Below are 16,917 nucleotides of genomic sequence, written 5' to 3' on the forward strand. Positions count from 1 at the left end.
AGACTCAGGTGGCTTCTCTTTGGGGAGCATAAAGGCAAAGCTGTCTCCAGGATCTTGCTTCCTGGGGGTGTGGTAGGAGGGTGGGTTGAGGCAAAGGTTTCTCTGTGTAACCCTGGCTGTCCTGGAACTTGCTCTGTACATCAGGCTAGCCTCAAACTCAGAGATCTGTCTGCCTCTCAAGTGCTGGGATTAAAGATATACACCATCACACCCGGCTCTACCACAACTCTTACAAGAATGCTGATTAAGACTAAATTTGGGAGCCAGGCAGTGGTGGCGCACGCCTTTAATCCCAGCACTCGGGAGGCAGAGGCAGGCAGATCTCTGTGAGTTCGAGGCCAGCCTGGTCTACAAAGCGAGTTCCAGGAAAGGCGCGAAGCTACACAGAGAAACCCTGTCTCGAAAAACAAACAAACAAACAAAAAGACTAAAATTGGGGTTGGAGAGATAGCATAGTGGTTAAGGGTGCTTGTGGCTCTTCTGGAGGACCCCAGTCTAGTTTCCAGTATCCATGTCAGATGGCTCACAACCACCTAGTAACTCCAGCTCCAGGGGATCTGACACCCTCTCATGTCATCTGAAGGCACCTATACTCATATAAGAACACATAGACACGAACATATACATATAATTAAAGATTAAAATTATTGTAGTACAGTTCCAGCTACCATACTAAGAGATAGGCATGCATTTCTTTATGAAAGACATTATCCCTACACACTGAGGATTGGAATGACAGATGGGACCCACGGCCACACTACTGGTTACTAGTGACACTTAGTGTGTACTCAGGCGTGACAGTTAAAACTCTTCCCTTCCAAGGCTCTTGACATACTGAAGGAGTAGAACAACTGTAGGGCCCAGAGAGAACTGAGTACTGTCTGACCACTGGTCATGATCACACAGCAGCTGCTGAAGACCTGAGCAAGACTGGGCCTTTCATTCCATCGTGGATGGGGTAGGAGCTCATGAGGCCCTACCCCTCCCTGAGGATCTACTGTGGAGAGAGAGGAGTTTTCTTCGGTGGTGTAGCCAATGACGAGTTGCCCGGGCTTCAGTAGGCAGCGCCCCGACCCACGCTTATACAAGCAACCTCGTTAAACCCAGTGAGTTACAAAAAGACAGGAGGGTGGGAGGGGGATAGGAGAGGGTAACGGAGATGGATAAGATCACAATACATTTTATAAGTCTGTATGAACTTGTCAAAAAATAAGAAATAATGAACATGAGCTAAATAAACGATAAAAAATTCAAAACCCGAGCCATTCCATTCAATCAGGCTGCTCCCCTTCCTGAGATGGAGGCCCGTATGTGGGCAACATGCCAGCACATGCATGCTTCCATGACTTTGCTGTGAGTGTTATTTAGGGGCATCAGAAGCACCGGGGATGCGGACTACCGAAGGACCAAGCAATAAACACACACACCATTTGTTATTTGTACTTCAATACTTTTTTTTTTTCCTTTAATTCCTACTGGACTTCCATGGCTCTAGTACTTTACATTAAGATTTGGCTGGGTAGCCTTGTATGTGTCTAGGGACTAGCAGTAAGTTTTCAGACCTTGCGCACAGCGCCAGGCAAAGTACAGTTGTAGATCCGAATACAGACGGCCAGACAACTCGACTGCAACCAACCTGCGTTCTTTCCCGCTTGTGGCCCAGTGCAGGTGTTGGGTGCTGCGCCCTCTGCCTCACCCTGCTCCACCCCATGTGTCAGGATTATCCATGGGGCCACTATGGCCTCTGATCCATCCCTCCCCACCTCAGAGTGTAGGTTGAGTGAGGGGGGGAAAAAAAGCACCATGGGTTTGGGAAGATGGTCTGGTCCATGCAGAGAGTGGTCTGGCCCTAGAGTGCAAGGTAAGGGGACGTGGGGTGCCACACATTCTTGTTGGCAAAAGTGACTGTTGTACTGTGCAGTCTTTGCACACAACACAGAAGCCCAGGGCCAACTCCCCAGACAGCCTGATGTCCTGCCTGGAGCAAGGGCCGCCATTTTGCTTCTGAGGTGTCTTATTGTATTGAGAGAAGCAAGGAGGACCAAAGGGCAGAGATGACAATGTCCATTAAGCATTCACATGCTGGGGAGATCGTCTGGCATCAGCAAATCTTGGCAGGTAAATGCTTCTCACCGGCAGCCAAGGCTCCAATCCGGGCTCCCAGGCCTGCTGAGGACCTCCAAGTCACAAGACCCCTGAGCTGTTGCAGGGCACATCAGAACAGGGAGCTGGCTGAGCCCATCACAATGGCTGGAGCAGGAGTGAGGTAACGAGGCTGGGCAGAGAGGTGGGAGAGGGAGCTAGCTCTCTACACCAAGTACCAATTCCTGATTCATATCAGGAATGCAGGGATGTTGAAAGATGGCCTTCCAGAAAACACTCCTCTGAGACCCAAATGCATCTTCTGGAAGAAGACTTGGAGATGGAAAGGAGTGGGGTCAGCCTGCTGGAGTGGGGGCGGGGGTGGGGTGGGGTGGGGGGACGGGGATTGAGAATGGCCAAGGGAAAACAGGAACGATTGCCCCCTAGCTTAGAGACAGGGACGGGGTTGGGGTGAGGGAGAGAGTCCTGGAGAGGGCAGGCAGAGTCCAGGTGTGTAGGAAGGGCCACCACAGCCCTGCCACCTGGGGGAAGGAGAGAAGAGTTGCTATTTCTCCTAGGCCCTCCTGAGAAGGGCTGGCTTTGGCTGTCCCGCAGAGCTAACGAAGTGGCATGGTATGGCACAGAAAGGACCCTTCTGGGAGCACGTATCGTCCAGAGAGAGTCTTCCCCTAGCCAGTTGTTTCCCCAACACCTCATCCTACAGATGCTGTCTGTGGTAATAACAGGCCAGTCCCAGCACAGGTGAGGGGCTATGGACAAGTAGAGAATCCATCTGTGGCAAATTCCTCGTGAGGTTCCCTGGTGCTCCCCACTCCTTGATGCCAGTCCAGTGCCCTAAGGCAAGCCGAGGATTTTAGCAAGAGTTTCCTAATTTATCCAAACCACAGCAGGGTTTTGGCTGAGCAAAACAGAAGTTCTAGAAACTGGGAATGGCTTCTTCCCATTGTGTCCTCCATCACTGAGGAAGGAGCATGGACAGCGTGGACAGTAGTAGAAAGGATTCACAGTGCCTGGAGATGGAAGATGGACTCTGTCCAAAATGATACTCTTCTTGCTGCGATCCTCCTTTAAGCACAAACCAATTCCAAGCAAAAACCAGGCCAAAGGAGGAAGGAACATTCTCCTGGGTTAACACTGAGCAAGGCTATCCCTGTCACTGGGGCCCCCTCAACCTCCTAGCCAAGAACAAAGCTCATCTGTCCTAGCAAAACATCTTCCAAAATTGGAAAGTCCAAATCTCACTAGTCTCTGGCCTAATCTCTGAGTCAAGGTCAAACCTAGAGCCCACATTACAGGTAATTTCTGACCCTCGCCTGTTGCAAGTGGATCCTGAAGCTCAGTGACGGGGACTTAACCAAGCAAGGCCACACAATTTTTCAACAACACCGTCAGAACCCAAGTCCAGGCCGCTCCACTCTTAGTCCAGTGAAACTACATTGACGAACAAATCCATATAGAGAGATCAATATGTATCTACGATAAATAAATAGACAAAACCTGCCAGCTGGATGAAGTCACCCAAGGCATGCCAGCTTCCATGACCTCCTGCAGACAGACAGCCATTTACCAGGCTATTGGCCAGGGTACCTGTTTTTGTTGCAAGGGTGAGTTCCCTTCTCTTTCACAAAGTATTGATTGAGGGTGGGGAGAGGACTTTGTGTGGGAATAAACTGAGTTGTTAGTTTCTTCCTGGTTTAAAAGTGAATGCCCGAGCTAATGCTAACACGAAAGTAACTCAAAAGAAAGCTGTGATGCTTAGGGGCCATTCCTTATGAGTACATAGCATCTGGGCTCATCCGAAAGCAGGAGGCTCTCGATGACAAATTAGGTGTTCTCCTCCCTAAATGATACTGCAGGCCAAAGAAAACAGCTCTCTCTGGCAGGGCTACTTCTGTTACTTTCCTGGCCCCCTTACCCCCAATGAACTCTTTGAAATCACCCGAAAGGATCCACAGCTACTTTAACAATTCAGCTTGAGTAAATAACTACGTATGCGATAGATTTGAGAATTTCCAATTTTGCTTCCAAAAAGTTTCTGGGAATTCTTTTGGCTTCTGGCTATTCCAAGGGGAAACTGCCTAGCATTTCAAATGGTACCATTCTCTCTTCTTCGTCTCAGGGCTCGTGGGTCTTGACCGTCACCAGCAAATCTCTCAAAACCCTGAACAACAACTTTGGGCCTTGGCCGCTCTAGAAGAACAGATAAATCCATTTCCTCACCCCTGCATTTCCCATTAGAGTGCTAGCTAAGCACTGAGCCTGCCTTCCCCTTCATCAGAGAACGATGTGGGGAAATATCCAGCTGTCTGATTCTGCCCTTCAAGAAATACCAGGCCCTATTTCTCCAGGACACTGCAACATCAATGCCTTCCTTCCATTGCCCTTAGAATGCTCAGACAATTCTAAGAGGAGCAAGTGACGTTCTGTTTGGCATAGATAACCAGCACTGTCTTGCCTGCTTCGTACTGATGCTCTGGGAAATCTGGTGTTCCTTCTTCCTCTCACCTTGAGAAGCCTAGGAGAAACGGCAAGCTTCGAGATGCGTTTGCGCCAACCTGGCAACAATTCTTTACTACTGTGGATCTCCATGAGCTCTGCCTGGGGCTGGCAGGATTCCTTGAGCCATTAGATGGAAGAGCAGTGGATACTGTAAGGGAGGATGATCAATCCGCCCAGAAGGGCCCCTTGAGATCATATAAAAGCCTGAGTCCTGATGGGCTAACATTAAGAAGGCCCTGGCTGGTTCAAGTTCCTGACGTAGCATCTTCCTCTTATTTCTTGGTGACTTTATACTCACTGGGGCCAGACACTAGGAAGAGATTTGCACACACACACACACACACACACACACACACACACACACACACACACACACACACACACACACCTTGCAGAGAACCCCCACTCCTAAACCTGAGAAACATAGAACTGAGGTGGCTCTCGGGGGGCCAGGTTTCCCTTGGCCTCTCTCTGACCAAACATACACATCTGCTCCAAATCCTCCCTCTGGTGGCTCATACGTTTTCCCACACACAGTGGCACCCGGCTGCCTCTGTTGCTAATGCTGGTTCTTAACCAAGAGTAAATGATGCTGTTAGCCCTCTGAGTGGCTTGACTACTGTGCTCACTACTCATACGGGATTCTGGGCAAGCCCTGCAATCCATGTTTCTAGATTGTTCTCTGTCTCCTAAAGCCTGGCGGGGGGGACTAGGATACCCTGACTTACCCTGGACATCAAACTCACAGCTCAAAGGGAAAGATTAGAGCCACAGACCTGACTGGTTTATAACCACGAAAAGAGGTTTTTGTTTTTTGTTTTTTGTTTTTTTAAACAAGGTCAAAAAGGCTCCACCCTGGCTAAGAAACAATGTGCTCTTAGGGCACAGAGAAACAATAGGACTTTAGGCACTAAAAAGTGACACTTCCCCCAGATCCAGCCCGGGAGAAGACCAGAGAGAAAGGGAGTGGGAGAGTGAGAAATTCCCAGCCCTTGTGGGGTCCACACCCTACTCGGGTCAGAAGAAGGTGTGGGGGTGGCTGAGGAGAATTCCCTTCAGATGCCAGAGCCCAGGAGCCCGCAGCCCCACGGCCCAGGCCCCACCATCGCAGCCTCTGTCACAGTCCTCGCCACCTGGCTTTCAGTGTGGTCCTAACCAATGGTCTCCTGGGGGACTTTGGATGGGGCTCCTGCCCTCTCCATTCTTCCTGTTCCCAAGAGAAGGCCTGGGGAAGCACTGGGTGGGGGAAGAACAGGTTCTCTTTTATTCTAGAGACAAATCAAAAGAGGGTTAGGGAATGAAGCACCTTAAGCAATGCCCTCTTGAAACGTCTTTGAAGACCCAAGGGTCTTCACAGGCATTAACTTTGGCTCAGCCACATTTCCCTTCTGAGGGCCAAGAATGGCCAGCAAGGGAAGGGGTGAGGAACAGAAGATGGGAGGAGGAGGAGGAGGATCAGGGGAGGTTGGTGCTGAGAGGTGGTCCCTGCCCTCCTCAGTCCCTCCACAGTAGAGGGAAAACGCTGCTCTGGCCGGCACAGGGGGCGGGAGTTCCCGCTCCTTCTCCCTGGTACATAGGCATTATCTCTTTTTTTAAAATCTGTATATAATATATATTTATATTCTGTATATATATATATTTATATATATTTATAGGGTCTATGTACATGTATTGCACAGGCCTCTTGCAGCCACCCCTGGTCCTGCCTTGTCAATGATAGCGGTTCCTCTTCTCGTCGCTTTCTGATGTGTAGTCTCGGGACCTGATGCCATTCTGAAGGTTGATGAGTGAATCCTTCATCTGTAAGACAGTGTGCTCTCAGTGAATGTCCACAAAGCTGCAGCTCCCACATCCATCTGTGGCCCACCCCTGACCGTGCCGCAGAGCCAACAGATACTAGGTCTGCAAAGGTGGCTCCCAGGAGCCTCAGCGTACAGCAGGAAGGGCTCAGCCAGTCCAGCACTGGAAATCCCTTGGGTTTGGTTATTTGCAACTCTTTTTATCAATGAATTACAAGTCTCCAATCACTCTGAGGAGCCATCTTACACTACCACTTTCTTGACCATCAACTCTGATCCTGAATATACCTTCTGCCTATCTTTCTCCTGGCCTGGGATGCTTTCCAGTTTCCCTGCGCCAATTTCACCTAGCTGGAAAGGACCAGAAACAACACAAACTTTCTATGGTCATGGTCCTCCTTTGCCTCCCGGCCTGTCAGACACACAGGGTCTCTTGGCTGCCTCATCACGAGCTGTTTCACTTCCCGTTTCTTGGAACTAAAACCATCCGGCCCTTTGCAGGCATACACAGAGGGTGTCAAGCAGAGGGGAGGCAGGTTCTTGACCAGCTCCATAGCAGGAAATTAATATTCTGGGGTCATGGGATGAGGTCCAAAAGGGGCAGCTCCGGCTGGAGAATCTTCAAATGGTCCATCACATAGCAGCCTGTGGAAATGCTGTCTGAGTAAGCTACTCTGTTACAATGACATGGGATATCTCCTGGTCTCTGCACCATCTACTGCTTTGGTCTCTCTGGTTCTTCTAAATCAGCTCGTCAGGTGGGGAAAGGGGTCCATTTCTGTTCTGTGCATGAGGAGGGTACATGAGGAGGTGGGAGGACAACTTGCAGGAGTCTCTCCTTCCACCTGGAGATAAAACTCAGGCTGCCAGGTTTGGTGGTAAGCACCTTTAACAGCTGAACCATCTCACTGGCCCCTCAAGTTTAATATACACATCCTCTGGGAAGACAAATTACTATACAGCATTTCTCTATTAAAAAAAAAAAAAAAAAAAAAAAAAAAAACAACCCAAGTCTGTCCTACAACCCTCTGGCTATTAATCTATCTCTTACTTTGTTATTGTTTCTTATGTTTCTAATATTTCATTAAGGAATAGCATTAAAAGCAAACCAAAGGATGGGCCAGCATAATAATAAAGAGGAAGAGGACATCAGAAGGGTGGCGAGGGAACATGGTGACACTTCTCAGTATAGGAGGAAAGGAGCTCAGCATCCTAAAGATGAGGGACTGCCGGGCAGTGGTGGTGCACGCCTTTATTCCCAGCACTTGGGAGGCAGAGCCAGGCGGATCTCTGTGAGTTTGAGGCCAGCCTGGGCTACAGAGTGAGTTCTAGGACAGGCTCCAAAAATACACAGAGAAACCTTGTCTCGAAAAAAAAAAAAGATGAGGGACTGTGAGCATCTCACCTGGTCAAGGAGCATCACTGAGGATTTGATGATCTCCCTCCACTTCTGGAGCTCGGTATCATGGTACTTTTGTTGGGATTCTAATAGCTGGGCCCATTCTGTCTGAGACTGGGGTAACCTGTGGAGTAGAAGAAGGGGTCCCCAACAGCTGGAGTTATGCTCAGTGGGCTGGCCTGTGCTCCCAAAGGATAGTCACATCAGGGTGCTTTCTCTTCTGCTCAATGCCCCGGGGTCCCCACTGCCCTCAAACTTAGGTTGAAACTCTAAGGACAGACTTGTAGAACTGGACTACAGACTCATCTCAAAGGGGTGTCCCTTGAGCACAGGCAATGGAGCAGTCCCAGACAGCTGGGTAGGGTTAAGATGGGGACAAAGAGGTAAGGTCGATATTACCTTTCCTGGAGCCTGAGACCCTGCCAGGCAGTGAGGGTCTGTGTGGTGTATTCCAGCATCCACAGCTTGTAAAAGAGCATCATGTTAAGGATGACCAGCAGCACCAGACTAGGGAGGGAGACACAGGGAAAAGCCAAGGACAGTGAGATAGAATCTGGGCCAGCAATCTTCCCGCCTACCCATGAGACCATGTGCCTGCCTGCTGGGCCAACCCAAGCATTCCAGAGAGGGGGTGAGGAAGTTGAAGGTGTGTACCAATGGTCAGAGAAAGAGAAGCAGCCTGGTCTACTGGGTCAGTGACGGAGCAGGAGAGCCATGGAGAGGGAGATAAGCAAAGGTATTGAAGGCACTGGTGGGGGATGGAGGGGACGGGCACCCGAATCTGGGTGCCTGAGGGAAAACGGCGTAGGTGGAGAGGAAGAGGGATGAGGTAAAGGGAACAATTGTAGAGCTGGTACCTGAAACAGATCCTAATGGGAGCAAGGAAGAAAAATGAGGAGGAGGCAGAGGTTAGAAACGGGGGTGTGGGGGAGGAGGAAACGCACTTCAATAGAGCCAAGAGCAAGTGAACATGGACGAGAAAAAAACACGAGAGGCAAAGGCACGATGGACGAGGAGGCCAGGCAAGGAAGGATGGGGCGGGGGGGGGGGGGGTAGTGGCAGACTCGTAGTTTTCCGTGGGTGCTAAATCGAGAGACTCTTCCATCAACCCCAAGTCACGCCATACCGGAAGGGCTGGACTAAAGGAGCAACTGCTATGCCTTATGGGTACTGGTACCTCCCTGAGGCTGCAGTGTCTTCTCCCTGTGCTTACCGACTGTCTTGCAGGGATCAGAAGCAGAGAGGATCAAGGATAACAAGGGTGGGAAGAGGGGGGGGGGAGATACCAGGGAGGAGGCTGAGCAAATTCCCTTCTCTCTACCTCAGTGGCTGCCTAAGCCGTTCTGTGACAGAAGCCCACAGGACAGAGACAAAGGCAGGGATGCGGAGGAGATCCTGAGACAGGCAGAATTGGGGGTGAATCTTAGTGCGTAACTTAGAAATCTTTCTGAACTTCCATAAGTTTCTCATATATCCTGAAACTGTTTTCTCGCCAGGGACATCGGTCCTAACCTGCGGGGGTTGTTCTGTGGATGGAGAGGAACATAACCTACAGCAGTAGGACCACCTTAAGAGCTGGTTCTTTTTTTTTTTTGGTTGTTCCAGACAGGGTTTCTCTGTGTAGCTTTGCGCCTTTCCTGGCACTCACTTGCTAGCCCAGGCTGGCCTCGAACTCAAAGAGATCCGCCTGCCTCTGCCTCCCGAGTGCTGGGATTAAAGGCGTGCGCCACCACCACCCGGTAGAGCTGGTTCTTAACGTGAAAGGATTCGGGAAGGACAGGTAGACACAGGAAGAGAGAAGCCGGCCAAACTGGGAAGGCACGTCGTAAGTGGAAAGGGGGCCAACAATGGAAAGAAATCATAGGCGATTTAGACTGTGTCTCAGGACACAGCGTTTGTCTAAAAGCAGCGCCGGGCGGACGTCTTTCTAGTGTTCCTCTTCTGTCAGCTGCAGGTCCCGGGGGCTAGCCTACGTTCTCCGTGAGAACATTCCGCTTTTGCGTGGAGCTGCGACACCGGCTTCTAACTATGTGAGCACACGCTGAATCATCTGAGCGCCCACCTCCTCAGCATGTGCCGCATCCCACCTTACATTTGGGTTTGGGTATACAATCCCGGGTGTTTTAAGGAAAGGTCATGGGCTGTCTGAGGGAAGACTCCCCAGTGTGCCAAACAGAGACAAAGAGGTTTGTGGGAGGTTGAGTCACCACACTGAGGGTGGATGATGGCAAGAGCCTGCCAGACATGGGTAAGCTGTGCTGTGTCAGTGCGTTCTAAACGCAGGCTATTAGAACGCCAGCCTGGAGTGCACGGTGTTGAGTCAGAAGGCCCGACTATCCTAAACTTACAAAGGCACAGAGTTAGCCCACACTTAAGGGACTGGCCCCCTTGAGTGGGCGGGCCTTCTCTCTTTAAATAAAACTGAAATGCAGAGAGAACACAAATATAGAACTAGCCAAGCTTCTAGTCTCTTATTTACCAGTATCCATCACCTGGCTTTAACAGTGACATGAATCCCATTACATTGGTGTTTGAAGGGTGAGTTTTATAGTTGTCTCTGTCCTTATTGCTGTCATGTCATGGTTTCTCACGCTATCCTCTGAAGAACTTACATATGTTTGCATGCTGTGCCTTCAGGAGTAGCCGGAACCCTTCTTATGTTCTCCACTTAGAGGCTTTTCTCCTCTCGGGAGCCACAGGGCAGTCCCGGGCCCCGCTTCCGTCACCCTCTGCATGGATGGCCTCATTGATACCCATAGCTTCACTCTGTCTCCTAAGGGCCAGGCCCGGGGACAGCAGCAAAGGCCTGTCCTCCTCAACCAGATAACCCATTGCAGCTCAGACAGTTTGGGCCTTTGGCATGTCTTCTCTGACCACTTTCAATTAAACTCCAAATTTCCGTGGACACAAGCCCCTGTAGTCCCTGGTGGCAGCAGGTCTTCCTCTGAGACATGACCGAAGGGTTACTGAGCCCTTCCATCTGTGACCTCTCCTAACCACGCGGTCCTCTCGTCTGGTGACCCCTCTGATGCACGTCACCCGAAGCACCCACACTGCTTCCAGTCTTTGTGTTAATCCATCCCCCGTACCGACACAGTGCTGGTCTCACTGTGCCACCTGTGAGCTTCCCCCAGAGTGTCCTGAGAGTGAGGATGTCCCCTCACATCCCTCTGAGGATGCTTCAGGGAGAAGTACAGGAGGGTCACAGGGGCAAAACTGACCCCCGAGGTGGTCTGGTGCCCGGTGTACGGAAGATAGAGCAGGCCATGTGGGTCTTTGCCATGCCTCTCATCCACCTGGGCCATCTCCATGCTAACGGCTCATCCCCAATCCAGAGCAATGGGATGCCAGGCTGCAGGCCAAGCCAAGCAGAAAAGCTGTCCTCGGCTGCTCCAAAGGCCTTTCATTCAAATGGTTTAGCATGTCCTGGGCATTGATGACAGACAAGGACTCACACACCAGACAGCTGTGTTCTCCTATCTTATGCCTTCAGGTCTTTTGGCTTCTCATATCTCCCTAATTCAACTTACTGCGCAAGATATCGAATCTACGGTTTTATAATGCTGTGCTAATTATAAGTCACCTACATTGTAATAAGCATCTGCTCTCCCTGGACTGGAACCATTGATTTTGTCTGGCTACCCTGCCCGTAAGGACTCTGTGTATGGCTCTCATGCTGAGCACAGAGCAGACACTCAAGAGGACCTCTTATAAATTAATGGACTCTTAAGATGTCCTGAAGCATCCCTATGTCAGTCAGCCTTTATCGTGAGGAGGGATCCTAAGCGTTCTGCCTCTCTCACTCACTTGGCATAGATACTGAATACACCATTTTCCCCTTAGAAGGCTAATACACAAGAAGTATTGAGAAGACGCAAAGACACAGGAACCAAGAGGAGAGAGGGGTAAAAGTAAAGGGGAGCGTATGCTGGAGAGATGAGGATGATTCTCCGGCACCAGGCAGGAGCAGGGAGATGGTGGAGCCAGGGGAGGAGGACCTGGAGTCTCTTACACACAGCTGATAACCAGCAGCAGCTTGGACACACTTTGTAGGTGAAAACCGTTGGGAGTGTCCTCGGGGATATGCCGCGTCTGCGTAGAACCTGTGGGAGAATAAACAGGCCATCATCATCACCATCATCTTCACGGTCCACAAGTCCACACACTGCTGAGAACGGTGCATCAGGCTTTCAGCGGCCTTGTGCTTACACCTCGCCCTACAACATGAGGAGGTAAAATCTGCAAAGTCAAGGCTTGGGTCAGATAATTACTGAACGAAGGAGAAAACGTAGCTATGTAACTAGGATATAGAGATGTGATTGGCTGATGAAGACAGGCTAGAGGCAGCGGGCTCCCAGCTCTGGCTTCATAATCAGCTACATGACATCAGGGCAAGACATGTAACTTCTCTCAGTCAGTCTACTTAAATGTGACATTCATCACAAATGTTATATCTGAAACACATAACTAAAACACAAATGGTGTGCTCTAGTTGAGGCTGGAATGAGGAGTGCATGGGAAACAGTGGTCTTCTCCAGTCCTCACACAGGTCGGAAAAACTCAGAAGCATGTGCAAAACACGATTCGTCAAACACTGGAATCATGGTCTCTGGGTCCCTTGGAGAGACCCAGGTTTCCATGACAGACAATATAATGATTGAAAGGATGGGTGAGAAGAGGAAGAAATATAAGAGGAGTCCACAGCCCAGGCAGGCAGGCACTTGGTGGGTCTGTGAGGGACGAGTGACAAATTCTGCTCACGGCGCAAACCGGGTGTGCATCTATGTGTCACGACAGAGGCATACAGCTCCTCCCCATGGTCCCAATCTTCACAACCATTCTCCTCTGGAACAAACATACCTGCCACGTGCTTGATCCTGTGGCCCACATCTTCATCAGTGGGTGTGGTGACAGGGCTCATGACCTCTTCCAGGTGAGGAACCCGCAGGTGGGCATGGGGACGCTTCCTCCTCCGTACTGCTGAAGACTTATTGGCCTTCTCTTTAGGGGACTGTCTGTGCATTTCAGCCAGGTAGGTACTCTCTGTTTTGGTTAGCTCAGACTCTGTCAGATACAAAAGGACCATGTCAGAGACCCATAGCTTCAACCCAACGTAACGTCCACCAGAAGCAGCTCTCTACTAGGACCATATTCCTAGACATACCCTGGGAAGCTGGACCAGTGGGCAGACGACCCTCAGAGATGGCCATGCCAAGGATTTTTGAGGCCAAATCTTGCTTAGAGGACCATGGTCCCAACCTTCGCACCTCCATGTATATATAATTTATGATGTATCACACATTTCCTAAATGGATGCCCTTAGATCTTTCTTATAATAAGATGACTCAATACCAGTGTCTGAAGTTCACTTGAGAGTAGGTGAAAATCACAGACCCTCCTTATTGGTCTCAAAGCTACAGATGCAGTCTCTAGGAAGATACATCCATCCCCAGACATACCAAACTTGATGCTCATTTCAGGGGCAGAATTAGGCACCCTATGAAACCAATTTATGGTCTCAGAGACCCCCATGTTCTCCAGGTTTCCCATTCCCCGCCCCCTCCCGAACAGAAGCCAGCAGCTGCACAAGCCAGCAAGGAAAGGTTCAGGCTAGATGACATGAGGTCTGTGGCACCCACCTAGATGGCGGAAGTAGTCCTCCAGTCCACTCCAGAAGTTCTTCTCGATGAAAGTTTTTACAAACCCCCAGGGCTGTTTTCGATAGCGGAGCTCTGTGGAGACCCTGAGGAGCAGGCCGTTAGGAACAGGATCAGCCATTCATATTGAGAAAACGGGTTTTAAAACATAGAAGATGAGAGGCTAGTGGTATATATGTATAGGGAGTCGGGGGTGGGGGTGGGGGTGGGGTGCAGTATAGGCTCTGCAGCCCCCTAGCCAATCAAGAGAACGCTTAGAAATGAAAGTCAAACCCTTTTCAATCCAAGTAGGGATTCCAGTGCCTCATCATTTACAGCTCTGAGTGTCTTCTCACCCGCCTGGCTCTAGGCTACACCCAAGCCCTTCCAAAAGTTCCCTCTGCCAGCCGCTGCCCGCACCATCGCCCATCACTCATGCTGTAGCGTCGCTCTCTACCCTCCCATGTCAAAGCCTTGCTGTCTGCCTCTTCCTTAGGTGTATGAGCACCTGTCAGTAAATCATAATCCCCCACACACACATCAAGGCTGTTTATCCTGATTCGCTGCCTCTCCAGGGGTGATACCTCCCCCCGGACCTAACGGGAAAGACGGCCACACTTGGAGTCTTCTTACATTCCCACCCAACATCTGTCTTCTGCATAGAGAATGGACTAGCTCCTCCTGCGAATGTCTAGCCGCCATCAACCATGACGGTTTTCAAACGGGTGTGTGTGCTGATTTTATAATTAGACGGCATACTTCTTCCAGGGTCACGGTCTATATTTCTCCCTTCCTCTGAGTGGGCATCACAGTATCCAGGGCTAACTTCATCTGACTGTGATATGAGCCGGTAGGCTGAGCGCAGAGAGCTGGTTGTGTTAGGTCAGGATTAGGATTAGGATAGGTCTCTAGGAGCTCTCACTGGTCAACAGTGGAAACAATAGGTATCCTACCACACAGGACTAAGTTGGGCATGGGGGTCCGATTGCTAAAAGCTAAGCTTCGGTATGAATTGGGGCGCGATTGATTCTTGATCAAGTTACTCTTCTGATAAACAAGGGTAACTCATCTCCTTGGGTTATTCTAAAGAGCCCAACAGATGTAGTTTAAGTACCTACATCGTTCCATAGAAACCATAGAAAACGAACAGTAGGCAATGGTGAAGATCTTCCAAAGAAGATGCAAAGCGCTCCATGGGACACAAGAAGAATGAAGTCAGGGCTGGAAGGGGAGGCGTCTCAGGATCCAGGGAGGTCACACAGTGAGAGTAGGCCAGCCCCCACTTCACCCCAGTGAGCCAAGGGGCAGTGAACACCTCCCGCCACCCACACCCACACAAGCCTTCACACAGCACACCTGAGTCGACTCTTGTTCCGGGCCACGCGGGTGAGCGTTGTAGCGATTGATGGTGTAGAAGTAGTCATGGTATGGCACATCGTGGGTAAGGACTTCAGCATCTATCACGTAGCATTCACTCTCCTGGCTCGCTTTGTACATGGTCTGTGGGTAGGGGAAGCACCATTGACCAACACTGAGGAGAAGCCAGATCGGAACAGCGCGCCTTTCCCAGCGCCCCTGCCCCTGGACTCCTGGGTAGAAAGTGTGGGCACCACTTTGACCTGGCAGCATCTGAGCTCTGAGCTCATTGGATGCTGCTGCCTCCGGACTAAACCAAGCCTAGATCCAGAGGCATCTCCCAAGTCCCGCTCTCATCCTTCGTGGTGTGACAGTACTTCCGAACACGGCCTCCCTTGATTCTTTCCTCTGCCTGCTCACCTGTGTCTCCCGGACGGTGGCGGTTTTGGGAGCCAGGGGGTTAGTAAGGGTGATGGTGTAGAGGATCACTCGGCTCTGGTTTCCATTTTCCTCCTTTTTCCACGGATGGAAGATGATATCTGAGGGCAGAGAAGAGCCCTAGCGTGAGGGGGGTGGGGAACAGCGCAACTCCACTCGTCTGAATCTCCCTGCCAATGAACTCCTTGCCCCATGCCGGCTACAGGACAGCCACCCCCTCCCCTGGAAGCCAATAGGAGTTTGAAAGCTGGAGGAGGTGGTGAAGAGGAGGTGGGGTTGGGGCAGAAAGAGGCCCATTGTGGCATTGCCGAAATTCTACAGAGAGCTCCAGAATGCTGATTGTTCCAAGGCTGGGGCAGGAGGTCCCGGGGCCACCTGCGGGGGTGCGGGCAACATTGGAGTTACTGTGGTAAGGGCATCAGATCCCCAGGGAGTGTGGCCACCCCGTGGCCTCAAGGTGCCTCTCCTTGCAGAGGGTGCCCTGTTGCCTAGAGCTTTTGCTCAGAGGGGATGATTGGCATCTCTGAGAGGCAGTGTTAACATCTGTGCTGCGGGGGGGGGGGGGGGGGGGGGGGGGGGAGAACCTAAGTGAGAGAGTGAGAACATGAGCCCCCAGGGTACCAGATACGAATCCTCACTCAGCCCTTCTAGACTGCAGGCAGATAAAGAGCAGCCTGGGGTGCAGCTTGCCAACACCCGAGTGCCAGGAACCCCAGGGCCCACCCACGGCACAGCTGAGGGCTGAATGAGCCGAGGCAGCACACTCAGCACAGCGGGTCCCTCCCAAGCAGCGCCATGGCTGCCCTGGAGTAGACACAGAGCCCCGCGGGGACCAAGAGCTGGCAGGGCCTGCTCACTGTGCAGTCTTTGGAGTCTGGAGGACAGAGGGCAGATGAAAGCCTGCAGTGCTAGTGACAGACAGGGCCAGAGTACCCTAGGGGATCTCTGGCACCACGTAAGGCCAGAAAGAGGAGCCTGTGACATTGGGGAAAGGATGGTATCTGGAAAGAGGTAGGAAAAAAGAAGGAGGAGAAGGAGGAGGAAGTATGGTGGAGAAAAGGGATGGACAGTCAGGGAGGGGCTAGCCCGCAGGTCAGACCAGAGAAGCGCCGCTGCTCCATGAAGTCCCGAAGGAAGGGTGAGTTGGTGAACAACAGGTCATAGAGTTTGTCCACGCTGAAGTTGAAGACCTCGTTCACGTACTGTCTTCCACTCAGGTCCTCGTAGAAGGCCTGGACCTCTCCTGTGCAGAAGAGAGGATGAAGAAGACAGTGACGAGGAGGGCAGGAGGCTGGGCTGACGTCCCTGGGGCACTGACATCTCTAGCTAATGTGGGCGCTACCACCAAGGGAAGGGTGGCTGGGCTCCTGGGCGCACTGTTAATGCCTTCTTCGCCTGCATCACTTCCCTCCTCTGGGATCTCAGCTTCCTTTCATGCTGCGCAATGGAGACGTGACGGGATGCTCCAGACACATGTTCAGAGGCTCACCTTCATCGTGGGTATCTGAAGAATCACTGAGCTCGGTGGGGATATCCTCATTGTCATTGAAGTCCAGTGAAGGGGAGGTCACGGGCGCAATGATCTCAATCTTCTCTCCCATGATGTTGTCGATGGCAATCTCCTTCTCCAAGGACCCATCACCCTCCATCACCTCTTCCTCCAGCGGCAAGCCATCAAACTGCAGTG

General features: G+C 51.2%; 1 protein-coding gene across 1 annotated transcript in view; it reads right to left on the minus strand.

The window, feature by feature from the left end:
- Positions 1-1,429: 1,429 nt before the first annotated feature.
- Gramd1b (GRAM domain containing 1B) overlaps positions 1,430-16,917 on the minus strand; it is a 172,742-nt gene continuing 157,254 nt past the window's right edge. Inside the window, 11 exon segments of the mRNA XM_042280702.2 lie at positions 1,430-6,402; positions 7,807-7,924; positions 8,200-8,307; positions 11,813-11,903; positions 12,661-12,864; positions 13,440-13,543; positions 14,793-14,830; positions 14,832-14,936; positions 15,213-15,331; positions 16,330-16,473; positions 16,720-16,909. Of these exon segments, the coding sequence (XP_042136636.2) occupies positions 6,313-6,402; positions 7,807-7,924; positions 8,200-8,307; positions 11,813-11,903; positions 12,661-12,864; positions 13,440-13,543; positions 14,793-14,830; positions 14,832-14,936; positions 15,213-15,331; positions 16,330-16,473; positions 16,720-16,909 (1,311 nt within the window). The 3' untranslated portion in view covers positions 1,430-6,312.

This window comes from Peromyscus maniculatus, chromosome 7 (genome assembly GCF_049852395.1).
Source record: "Peromyscus maniculatus bairdii isolate BWxNUB_F1_BW_parent chromosome 7, HU_Pman_BW_mat_3.1, whole genome shotgun sequence".
NCBI classification, from domain to species: Eukaryota; Metazoa; Chordata; class Mammalia; order Rodentia; family Cricetidae; genus Peromyscus; species Peromyscus maniculatus.